At 39.8% G+C, this 11,320-nt stretch overlaps 1 protein-coding gene across 1 annotated transcript in view; it reads left to right on the top strand.

The window, feature by feature from the left end:
• LOC109378567 (butyrophilin-like protein 3) overlaps window positions 1-11,320 on the top strand; it is a gene marked incomplete at its 3' end in the record, with an annotated part of 46,188 nt that overhangs the window by 25,407 nt on the left and 9,461 nt on the right. Inside the window, exons 11-12 of the mRNA XM_019634899.1 lie at window positions 2,221-2,568; window positions 5,013-5,288. Of these exons, the coding sequence (XP_019490444.1) occupies window positions 2,221-2,568; window positions 5,013-5,288 (624 nt within the window). The remainder of the gene's footprint in view (window positions 1-2,220; window positions 2,569-5,012; window positions 5,289-11,320) is intronic.

The following is an 11,320-nucleotide window of genomic DNA, read 5'->3' as shown; positions in this document are numbered from 1 at the left end:
TTCTAGGAGTTTTATTTTGTTAGGGTACTACATTTAAGTCTTTAATTCATTTTGAGTTAATTTTTGTGAGTGATAAGATAGGGGTCCAATTTTATTTCTGTGCCTGTGGTTATACAGTTTTCCCAACATCATTTATTGAAGAGGTTATCCTTTCCCCATTGAATGTTCTTAGCACCCTTGTCAAATATTAGTTGACTCTATATGTGGGAGGTTATTTCTAGGCTTGATTCTGTTCCATTGGTCTATGTGTCTATTTTTATGTTAGTATCATACTGTTTGTTTTTCTTTTTTTTTAATTAAAGTTTATTGGGGTGACAATTGTTAGCAAAGTTACATAGATTTCAGGTGTACAGCTCTGTAATACCTCATATATATATCACATTGTGTGTTCACCCCACAATCATTTCTCTTTCCATCACCATATATTTGATCCCCTTTACCCTCATTTACCACGCCCCACCCCCCTTACCCTCTGGTAACCACTAAACTATTGCTTGTATCTATGAGATTTGTTTCTTCTCTTATTTTTTTTTGTTCTTTTGTTGTTTTTCAGTTTTATATACCACATATCAATGAAATCATATGGTTCTTTACTTTTTCTGTCTGACTTATTTTGCTTAGCTATTTCAATTACTATAACTTTGTAGCATAGTTTGAAATCTGGAAGTATGATTCCTCTGGCCTTGTTCTTCCTCAGGATTGCTTTGGCCATTCAGAGTCTTTTTGGTTCCACACAAATTTTAGGATTATTTTTTTATATTTCTGTAAAATAAAAATGTCACTAGAATTTTGATAGGGGCTGCATTGACTCTATAGGTGGCTTTGGGTAGTATGGACATTTTAACAATATTAATTCTTCTATTTACAAATACAGAATATCTTTCCCTTTGTTTGTGTCTTCAATTTCTTTTATCAAAATCTTGTAGTTTTCATTGTAGAGAACTTTCGCATTCTTGGTTAAATGTATTCCTAAGTATTTTACTGTTTTTGATGCTATTATTAATGGGATAGTATTTTACTTTCTTTTTCAGATATTTAGTTGTCAGTGTATAATAAACACAATTGATTTCTCAACAATGCATTTATGTCATGCAACTTTATTGCATTTGTTGTATAACAATGAACAGAAAGTGGAGTCAGAAGGCTAGAAGAGAGAACTTTGGGGTGTGTGTCACTCAATGCACATGACTGACTCTAACAGGAATGGATGTACCTTGCACCTCTGACGGGAAGTGTTACTACTTTACTACCTTAGCAGGAGTAAGAAAAGATTCCTCCTTGCCCAGTAATAGCTGGGCCAATGGGAGAATGCCATAAGTCAGCCAATGAAAAGTCACTATACTTTCAACTTTCGGTTTCCGCCAATGAACTCTTTATTTACAGCTGCTCTTCCCAAATCCTTTGCTTCTCTGGGCTCGTGTTTGGTTTGTTATTAGACCTCATGTCTTGATTTGCAATTCTTTGTTCTCAAATAAACCCATTTTGCTGAAGAAACATCTGGCTGGTTTTTATTTTTTCTGGCTGTTTTTTGAAGGTCAATAGTTCATTAGTTCCAACAGTTTTGTTTATTTGGGTTTTTTTTTTGTTTGTTTCATCTTTAGGATTTTCTATATATAACATCAGATCACCTGCACATAACAATTTTACCTCTCCTGTTTTAATTTGGATACCTTTTCTTCTTTGTCTTGCCTAATTGCTCTAGCTAGAATTTTCAGTACAGTAAGTCCTCACTTAATGTCATTGATAGGTTCTTGGAAACTGTGACTTTAAATGAAATGACNCTCCTCTATCCGTCTCCAGGCCCACATGCAGATACACCCACATACGAGTACCCGGTGACCCCTGTGAAAGGGTCATTTGACCCCCAAAGTGGTTGCGACCAACAGGTTGAGAACCGCTGGTATAGATTCTTCTCCCGTCAGAGGGTCAGCATTTGGAAAATGCTCTCATGCTCCTGATTAACTTACTTAGTCTCTCTGAGACATTGTGTTCTCATCTTGGAAATGGGAATATCAATAACATATGCCTGTGTGATGTTTGTGAAGACAGAATGAAGTAATGGATGTGGAAGTGCTCTGTCCAGTGTAAGGGTGTACAGATACAGGTCACTGGTTTGGAAAGGAGTTAGCAATGGATGTCACACCCCTGGGTACACATGGACCTGAGTAGTACACACTGAGAGGGTCTTTGCTCAGTTATCTCTTGTGCTTCCTTCCACAGGCCAGTGGCAGGTGATGGGACCAGACAAGCCCGTCCAGGTTGTGGTTGGGGAGGACGCAGTGTTCTCGTGCTTCCTCTCTCCTAAGACAAGTGCAGAGGCCATGGAAGTGCGGTTCTTCAGAGATGGGTTCCATGGTGTGGTGCACCTCTACAGAGAGGGGAAAGACCAACACCATAGGCAGATTCCAGCCTATCGAGGGAGAACTGAATTACTGAAGGACTCCATAGCAGAGGGGCGTGTCTCCCTGAGGCTGAAGAAGGTCACTCTCTCAGACACTGGTCTCTATGGATGCTGGTTCAGATCCCAGGATAATGACCAGGAGGCCATCTGGGAGCTGCAGGTGTCAGGTCAGTTGCTTATTTCAGAGAACTTATAGTTTAGTTGTCTGGTAGATCCATCTGGGACTTTTTGAACTATTGGTTGAATGAGGAGGTTTTTAAAAAGTCTTAGGTCATTTCGTTAGGAGATTAGATCTTAAACTGTTTATTATTCTGCCTCATATGTATAGTTCTGTGTCATTTTACATGTAGATTTATGTAACCACCATGACATCAACATCAGGGTGTAGACCTAGCCTGTGACCACTGAGATCTCCCTCTTTATAGTCACATTGACCCCGTCACTCCCCTCCTTACCCCTCAAGCCCTGGCAACCATTCATCTCTTCTCCATTTCCATAATTTTGTCTTGTCTAGAATGCTACATAAATACAATTATACAATACATGACCTTTGAGTTTGGCTTTTCCGCTGAACACCATACCTTTGAGTTGCCTGTATCAATAGCTTGTTTTCTTTTATTGCTGAGCAGTATTCCATGGTATGGATATACCAAGATTGTTTAGCCATTCACCCACTGAAGAATATTGGGGTTGTTTCCAGGTTTGGCTTTTACAGATAAGGCTTGANTAGGCTGCAGCCCCTGCTGCAGTGGGCTGCCGGTAAGCCACCATGTGTGGCCGGCAGCCAGCATGAGCGGTTGGCAGCTGGTGTGAGCTACCAAGAGCCGCCGTGAGTGGCCGTCCAGAGGCCGGCGACTGATCTCCCTCACCTGTGAAGAGCACAATGATAATACCAACATGGGCCAGTGAAGCGACGTCCTCCATAACTAGATGAAGAACAAAAGGACAGCAACTTGTCTGTTACCCTTCCCCAGATTCCCCAGCGCTGTTCCCTTTACCCAGTTCCCCAATTAAAAAAAAGAAAGAAATGAAAGCAGCAATAAGGGCTGGTCAGAGGAAGAAAGACACTCCAGGAAAAGGTTCTCTCAGTCCAAGAGCCCCCACAGCCCTGAAGGCCCAACAGCAGCAGCCCAGCTGACCTACGCTGAGCCCCCAAAGCAGAGCAGGAACAAGGGTCTGAGTACAGATGGGCTGGTGAGGAGGTGATTCTGGGAACAAAAGTGAGGGAGAGGAAAGAGTGAACCCAGAAGGGAGGAAAACCAAACAGAGTATTCTAAGGAGCAGATTACTGACATAGAAACACCTTCTAAGGGGCCACATAGATTGCAACCTGGAATCATCCCAACATCCACTGCCTCCTGCCCCTACTGGGGATGTGAAACCCCACTACTGTTAAATTCTCAGCACTTCTGGGCTGCCCTGCACCAGACAGAGCAGGTTCCAAGGGGCAGAGAAAGCCCTCAGCAGGGAGCAGAGGCCAGGCTCCTGGGTGGGGCTGTCAGAGGGCAGGGACATGCCCAGCCCACTGCAGAGGGCTCAGGGTGGGGTGAGGGGTAGCACTCAGCATCTGCTAGGCCAGGTCAGTGGCTGAACAGAGATCCTGCTGCAACGTCACATTTTACATCATAAGGCTCTCCTTTAAAACATGTGAGCGAAATACATTTAGGAAGATGTATAAAGCATATTTAAGAAATAATGGGTTCTAAAATAAAAATATTCACTTACTTGAAAATAAGTGATCACTTTGTGAATTTCCACGTGATTGAAAGGGAAATTTACACTGTGACCCCCTTTTACCTGATGACTATACACACCCCACCACACCCGTCTATGCACATATCAGAAATGCTACATGTGCGGGCCGGCCCAGTGGTGCATTGGTTAAGAGTTGGCTTGGAATGCCAGCTCTGAACAGCAGGGCCCCAGTTCAGATCCCATATTAGGACCAGTGACGCTGCGCCTTCTACAGCTAAGATGGTGAACAATAGCTTGACCTGGAGCTGGGCTACCGTGAGTTACCAGTGACAGTGTAGGCTATAGCCCCTGCTGCAGTGGGCTTCCGTGAGCTACCGTGACTGGCTGGCAGCCAGCATGAGCTGCCAAGAGCTGCTGTGAGCAGCCGTCCAGAAGCCGGTGACTGATCTGCCTCACCTGCGAAGAGCACAATGCTAATACCAACTTGAGCCAGTGAAGTGAAGTCCTCCACAACTAGACTGAAGAACAAAAGGACAGCAACTTGTCTGTTCCTCTCNTTTGACTTGGGCTCATTGTTGCTTTAATTAGCTGATCTAACAGCTGGCAGTTTGGGTCTCTCTTCCCCAGCTGAGCTCCTGAAAAGTTCCTCATTGGAAGGAGCTCTGTCTTATTCACATCATGTTTAGTGTTTAGGAATATGCAGGTGTATAGCAGTTGTTAAGTGCATGTTAACTGAACAAAGACCATTGGAAGGGCTTACAGCAGTATTATAAGTGTGTATGTGTATGTGAAAGAAAATGAGGGAAAGAGGGAGTATGGGATGTGTTATTTCTATGAGCTTTATGAATCTGGCTCAGAACTTCTGTGGCCTTGGAACATGATCTTTGTTTTCATCCCTTTCCTGTCTTCTCCCCAGCATTGGGCTCAGCTCCTCTGGTTTCTATCATGGGATATGTGGATGGAGGCATCCAACTACTCTGCAAGTCCTCAGGCTGGTTTCACCAACCCACAGTGAAGTGGAAAGACCCACAAGGACATGATTTGCCCTCACACTCAAAGGTGAATGCAGACAGACGTGGCCTGTTTGATGTGGAGACTTCCCTTATAATTCAAGAAAATGCTGGGAGCATATTATGTTCTATCCAATACTCTGACCAGAGTCCAGAGACGGAATCCAGGGTATGGATAAGAGGTGAGTGGGGAGAAGAAGGCGTGGGGGAGGGGTGCATGTTTGTGTGTCCCGGAATACAGGAGCCTTTATCTCAGATTGTTGTGTAGTATTGACCAGTTTTAATGATTAATTTTGAAAGTCAAAGTTATATAAAGATAATAGCATTACATTTTGATTATGGGGAAATAATTGTTTATAATTGCAGATGAGTGGAATCAAATATTTCCTTCATCACATGATCATCTTTGTGGTGCAACCCTCCAAAATAAATACACACAAAATTTAAGAAGGCTAACTTGAGGCACAAGAAAAAAAAATGTTAGTTCATTAAGTGGGGCAGCTGATTGGGGCAGGAGGATTGTCACTTTGAAGGGTAAAATGTATAACTATTGCACTGTGTTGTACAGCCAAAACTAATTTAAAAAATGTTTATTTCACAATAAAAAGTAAATAATAAAAAATAATTAAAATAAAAAAATATATAACTGAGGTTGCTAGAAAAAAGCATACTTCTAAATAAATACTAAAACATTACTCTATGAAACAGAATAGAACATAGAGTAGATAATTTTAGGAAGGATTTAAAAATAATAGGATAATTAATGTAAATCAAATATGTCAGTAATACAATCAATGTAAAAAGAACTTATTTGCCAGTTAAAAGACAAGGAATGTCAGACTGGATTTTAAGAAATCCAAACTGTTGCAATTCTTATGAAAATTGTAATACACATAAGATAGTCACTGATACACTTTAAAAGTAGAAAAGTATAACAGACAAATGTTAAAAAATGGTGTAAACATATATCTGTAACAATTATATATATTAGAGTCAAGAAAAAAGTCTTAAGAAAAAAATGCATTATTAGAATAGTTATTTCAGAAACATGAAGAGCTTATTCACTAAAAATCTATAAAAAATTATAAATCTATATGCACCTTATAGTATATCTCNTCTAGTTTAATACCACTGTAGTTGGAATACATACTTGGTATGATTTTAGTCTTCTTAAATTTGCTGAGACTAATTTTACTGCCTATTATATGATGTATCTATCCTGCAGAATATTCCATTTGCACTTGAGAAGAATATATATTCTGCTGATGTTGGACAGAATGTTCTCTAAATGTCTGTTAGGTTCATTTGATTTAACATATGGTTCGAATTTAATATTTCCTTGTTGATTTTTTGTGTGTGAAATGACAGTCCATTGCTGAAAGGGGAGTATTGGAGTCTACCACTATTATTGTATTGTCTATTTCTCCCTTCACATCTGATAGTATTTGTTTAATATAGTTAGGTGCTTTAATGTTCGGTGTGCATATTTATGATTGCTATATTTTCTTAATAAATTGACCCCTTTATCATCATATAATGATCTTTGTCTCTTATTACTGCTTTTGGCTTAAAGTCTATTTTGTCTGATATAAATATAACTACCCCTGCTTTCTTTTGGTCTCCACTTGCATGGAATATCTTTTTCTATTTCTTCAATTTGCACCTATGTGTATTCTTAAAGCAGAAGTGAGTCTCTTGTAAGCAGCATGTCGTTTGGTCTTGTTTTTCTTATCCATCCAGTTACTCTGTGCGTTTTGATTGATGAATTCAGTCAATTTACATGTCGAGTAGTTATTGATATGTAAGGATTTACTAGTTTTATCTCATTTCTTTTCAGCTGTTTTGCAGTTTCATTGTTCTATTTTCCCTTTCTTGGTGCTTATCTTTGTAAATTGGAGATTTTTCCTGATTGTATGCTATGATTTCCTTCTTTTTATCTTTTGAGAAACTTCTAGGTTTTTGCTTTGTGGTTACCATGAGATTTAGCTAAAACATCTCATAGATAAAACAGTCCATTTTAAGCTGATAGCAACTTAACTTCAATTGCTCCAAAAGCTCCATCCTTTTACACTCTTTTTTGTATTTTCCCCCTTTAAAATTTTTTAATTACAGTTGACATTTAATATTATTTTATATTAATTTCAGGTGTACAGCATAGTGGTTAGACATTTATATAATTTAAGAAGTGATCNAAAGCCTCACTATGTGAATAATAAATGCTATCATACCTTCTTGGTGTATGTATGATGTCATCATTCTTGACATCTGAACAAATTTTTAGTGAGGCAGGGGTGGAGGGATGGTGCCATCCTGTTCTTGGAGAGTGACCACCAACAGTATGTGTGTGTATGTGTGTGTTTGTGTGTGTTTCTATTTTTTGCTTTTAGTTTACCTATGTCATTATATTTGACATGAGTTTCTTATAGGCCAGATATACTTGGGTCTTTTTAAAAATATCTATTCTGTGTCTTGGCCACCATAAATAGAGCTGCAATAAACATCGGAGCACATATATTTTTATGGTTAAATGTTTTCAGAGTTTTGGGGTAAAAACCCAAGAGAGGGATTGCTGGGTCATATGGTAATTCTATTGCATGGTAAGTACACAATGTGATATACAAACGATGTATTAAAGAATTGTACACCTGAAATCTATGTAACTTTCTAAAATTGTCACACCAATAGATTTTAATTAAAAAAAACCTATTCTGCCAATTTCAACTTCTAATTGGTTAGTTAATTAATTAATTTAAGTAGTTATTGATATTTAGGGTTTATGTATGCCATTTGTTTCTGCTTGCTTTTTCTGTTTTTCCTTCATTTGTTTCTCTCTCTCTCTCTCTCTCTGCCACACACTCTGTGAATTATTAGAACTTTTTTTAGGATTCCATCTTGACTAATTGTAGTGTTTTGAACATATCATTTTGTATAGTTTTATTAGCAGTTTTTCTGGATATTACAATATGAATAAATATTTTATCTACTGGCATCGACATTTTGTCACTTTAAGAAAAATGTGGAAAACCTTACTTAGGTCCCTTTTCCTCCCCAATTTTAAAATAACATTGCCTTGTGCACCACATCAGATAGTCTGTGACTTTTGTTTCAACCACCAAATGAATTTTCAAAACTCATGAAGATAGTCTATCTTATTTTTGCTCTCTTCATTGTTTTTTTTCCTTCCTAATGTTCTAATAGTCCTTCTTTCATGAATTTTTTTTGTTTGAAGAATTTCCTTTAACCATTTTTTTCTAGTTTATTTTAAAATAATTATACAATATTATATTAGTTTCAGGTGTATAACATAGTGGTTAATCCCTTGTGTAATTTATGAAGTGATCTCCCCAATGAATCTAACACCCAAATGATACCACACATAGTTATTACAATATTATTGACTGTATTCCCTACACTATACACTTTAACCATTTTTTTAAAGATTTTTTAAATTGGGGAATTGGGGGAGGGGAACAGTGTTGGGGAATTGGGGGAGGGGAACAGTGTTGGGGAATTGGGGAAGGGGAACAGCCAAGTTGTTATCCTTCAATCCCAGTTGTGGAGGGCGCAGCAAGCTCAGCTCCAAGTCCATTGCCAGCGGGGCACCTGTCGGCAGCTTGCAGTCACTCAGGTCAAGATGCCGTGTTCAATCTTAGTTGTGGGTGAGCATAGCCCACCATCCCATGAGGGAGTCGAACAGGCAACCTTGTTGTTAANTCCTCCTCCTCCCCCTCCTCCTCCTTCTCTTCCTCCTCCTCCTCTTCCTCTTCCTCCTCCTCCTCCTCCTCCTTCTTCTTCTTCTCATTCTCCTTCTTCTACTTCTCCTCCTCCTTCTTCTTCCTCTTCTTCAAGAAGTCCCTTTAACATTTTTTGTAGTACTGGTTTGGTGGTGATGAACTCCTTTAGCTTTTTCTTTCCTGAGAAGCTCTTTATCTGTCCTTTGATTCTACATGATAGCTTTGCTGGGTGGAGTAATCTTGATTGTAAGTCCTTCCTTTGCATCACTTTGAATATTTCCTTCCACTCCCTTCTGGCCTGAAAAGTTTTTGTTGAGAAACCAGCTGACAGTCTTATGGGATCATTCTTGTATGTAACTACCTTTCTCCTGCTGCTTTTAAGATTCTCTGTTTGCCTTTAACCTTTGGCATTTTAATTATGATGTGTCTTGGTGTGGCCTCTTTGGGTTTATATTGTTTGGGATTCTCTGTGTTTCCTGGGCTTGTATGTCTATTTCCTTCACCAGGTGAGGAAAGCTTTTCATCATTATTTTTTCAAATAGGTTTTCAATTCCTTGCTCTCTCTCTTCTCCTTCTGGTACCTCTGAGATGCAAATGTTGATAGGTTTAATGTTGTCCCAGAAGCCCCCTAAACTGTCTTCATTTTTTTAAATTTTTTCTTTTTGCTGTCCTGATTGGGTGTTTTCTGCTGCCTTATCTTCTTTTCTTTTTTTTTTTCTTAATTAAAGTTTATTGGGGTGACAATTGTTAGTGAAGTTACATAGATTTTAGGTGTACAATTCTGTAATACATCATCTATATATCACATTGTATGTTCACCACCCAGAGTCAGTTCTCCTTCCATCGCCGTATATTTGATCCCATTTACCCTCTTCTACCATTTTCCCTCTCCTCTTACCCTCTGTTGACCACTAAACTATTGTTAGTGTTTATGAGTTTTTGTTTTTTCATTTGTTTTTCTTGTTCTTCTGGGTTTTTTTTTTCAGTTTTATATACCACATATCAGTGAAATCATATGGTTCTTCACTTAACCAAAGTGTTTTTTTATAGACGATTGGATAAAGAAGATGTGGTATATATACACAATAAAATACTACTCTGCCATAATAAAAGATGAAGTACTGCCTTATCTTCTAAATTGCTGATTTGATCCTCTGTTTCATCTCATGTACTGTTGATTCCCTGTAATGTACTCTTCATCAGTTATTGTATTCTTTATTTCTGACTCTTTTTATGTTTCCTATCTCCATGTTTATGTTTCCTATCTTCTTGTTGACATTCTCCCTGAGATCATTGAGCATCCTTATTACCAGTGTTTTGAAGTCTGCATGTAGTAGATTGCTTGTCTCCACTTTGTTTAGTTCTCTTTCTGGAGTTTTGTTCTGTTCTTTTATTTGGGACATGTTTCTTTATCTCCCCAGTTTGCTGCCTCCCTGTGTTTGTTTCTATGTATTAGGTAGGGCTGCTATGTCTTCTGGTCTTAGTAGAGTGGCTTTTAGTAGTAAGTGTGCTATAGGGCTCAGTAGTTTCACTGGTCACCTGAGCCAGGTGCTCCAGGTGTGTCTTTTGTGAAGGTTGTGTGTGCCCTTCTGTTGTAGTTGAGCCTTGGTTCCTGTTTGCAGGTCAGTGGGAGGGATTCACCCTTAGGCTGACTGGTTGTGGGGACTAGTCACAACTACAGTGGAGGAGCTGCTGTGCAGGAACTGACCCTACAGAGCCAGGATTCATTTTAACAGGGCTCTGGTGCCTGCCTATTTAGCCCTTTTGGGTGTGTTATCCTTGGAGTTGGACAGTGATACTCTGGCTTGGTGTGAAGCTGGCCATTGAGCATGTGATCCCTGGGGCCTCCTAAGAGAGGCCTCACTGTAGGCCAGGTTTTACAGCAGACCAAGTTCAGCTCCAGCCTGTGCCCTGCCCAAGGCCACGTGGCATAAGCCACAAAGCAAACCACAAATGGCCACTATCTGTGTTGGACTTGGAGGTGCCTTTAGAGGCCAAGCCATGAAATGAGGCTGGCTGCCACTAGTTTTGGGCTTGGAGCTGCTCAGCAAGATGTATAGGACATGTTAAAGGCAGATGCTGCTTGTTTGGGTTTTGTGAACCTTTGAGAAATTTTAGGAAAGTTCACAGCACAAGCCAAGACAAGCCATTTGTGTGGAAAAGCCACTAGAAGTGGCTTGAGTAGGCTAGCAAGTTGGGTGTGGTGTGGTCTCAGGGAATCACCAGGACAGGGTGGAGGAACAGTGTTAGTCGGGTTGATAGAAACTCAGAAATGGTGCCTGCCCACATCTGCAGGAAGGGAAGGGGAAAGGCTCAATAAAGAAACAATGGATTTTGCCAGCACTTCTGTCTGGGAGAAAGCTGCCCCTCCAGCGCTTGCCCTGAAGCCTGAGAACTCAGTTCCTCCCAGTATGTCCCTGGCACCTTTCAAGCTGCTGTCCCAGTGCTTGGAGCCCAGAGCAAGTGAGTCCAGTTAGTCC

Source organism: Hipposideros armiger, unplaced genomic scaffold (assembly GCF_001890085.2).
Source record: "Hipposideros armiger isolate ML-2016 unplaced genomic scaffold, ASM189008v1 scaffold_2164, whole genome shotgun sequence".
Classification (NCBI taxonomy): domain Eukaryota; kingdom Metazoa; phylum Chordata; class Mammalia; order Chiroptera; family Hipposideridae; genus Hipposideros; species Hipposideros armiger.
Note: the sequence above shows the minus strand (reverse complement) of the source record. Positions and strands in the feature narration are given on the sequence as shown.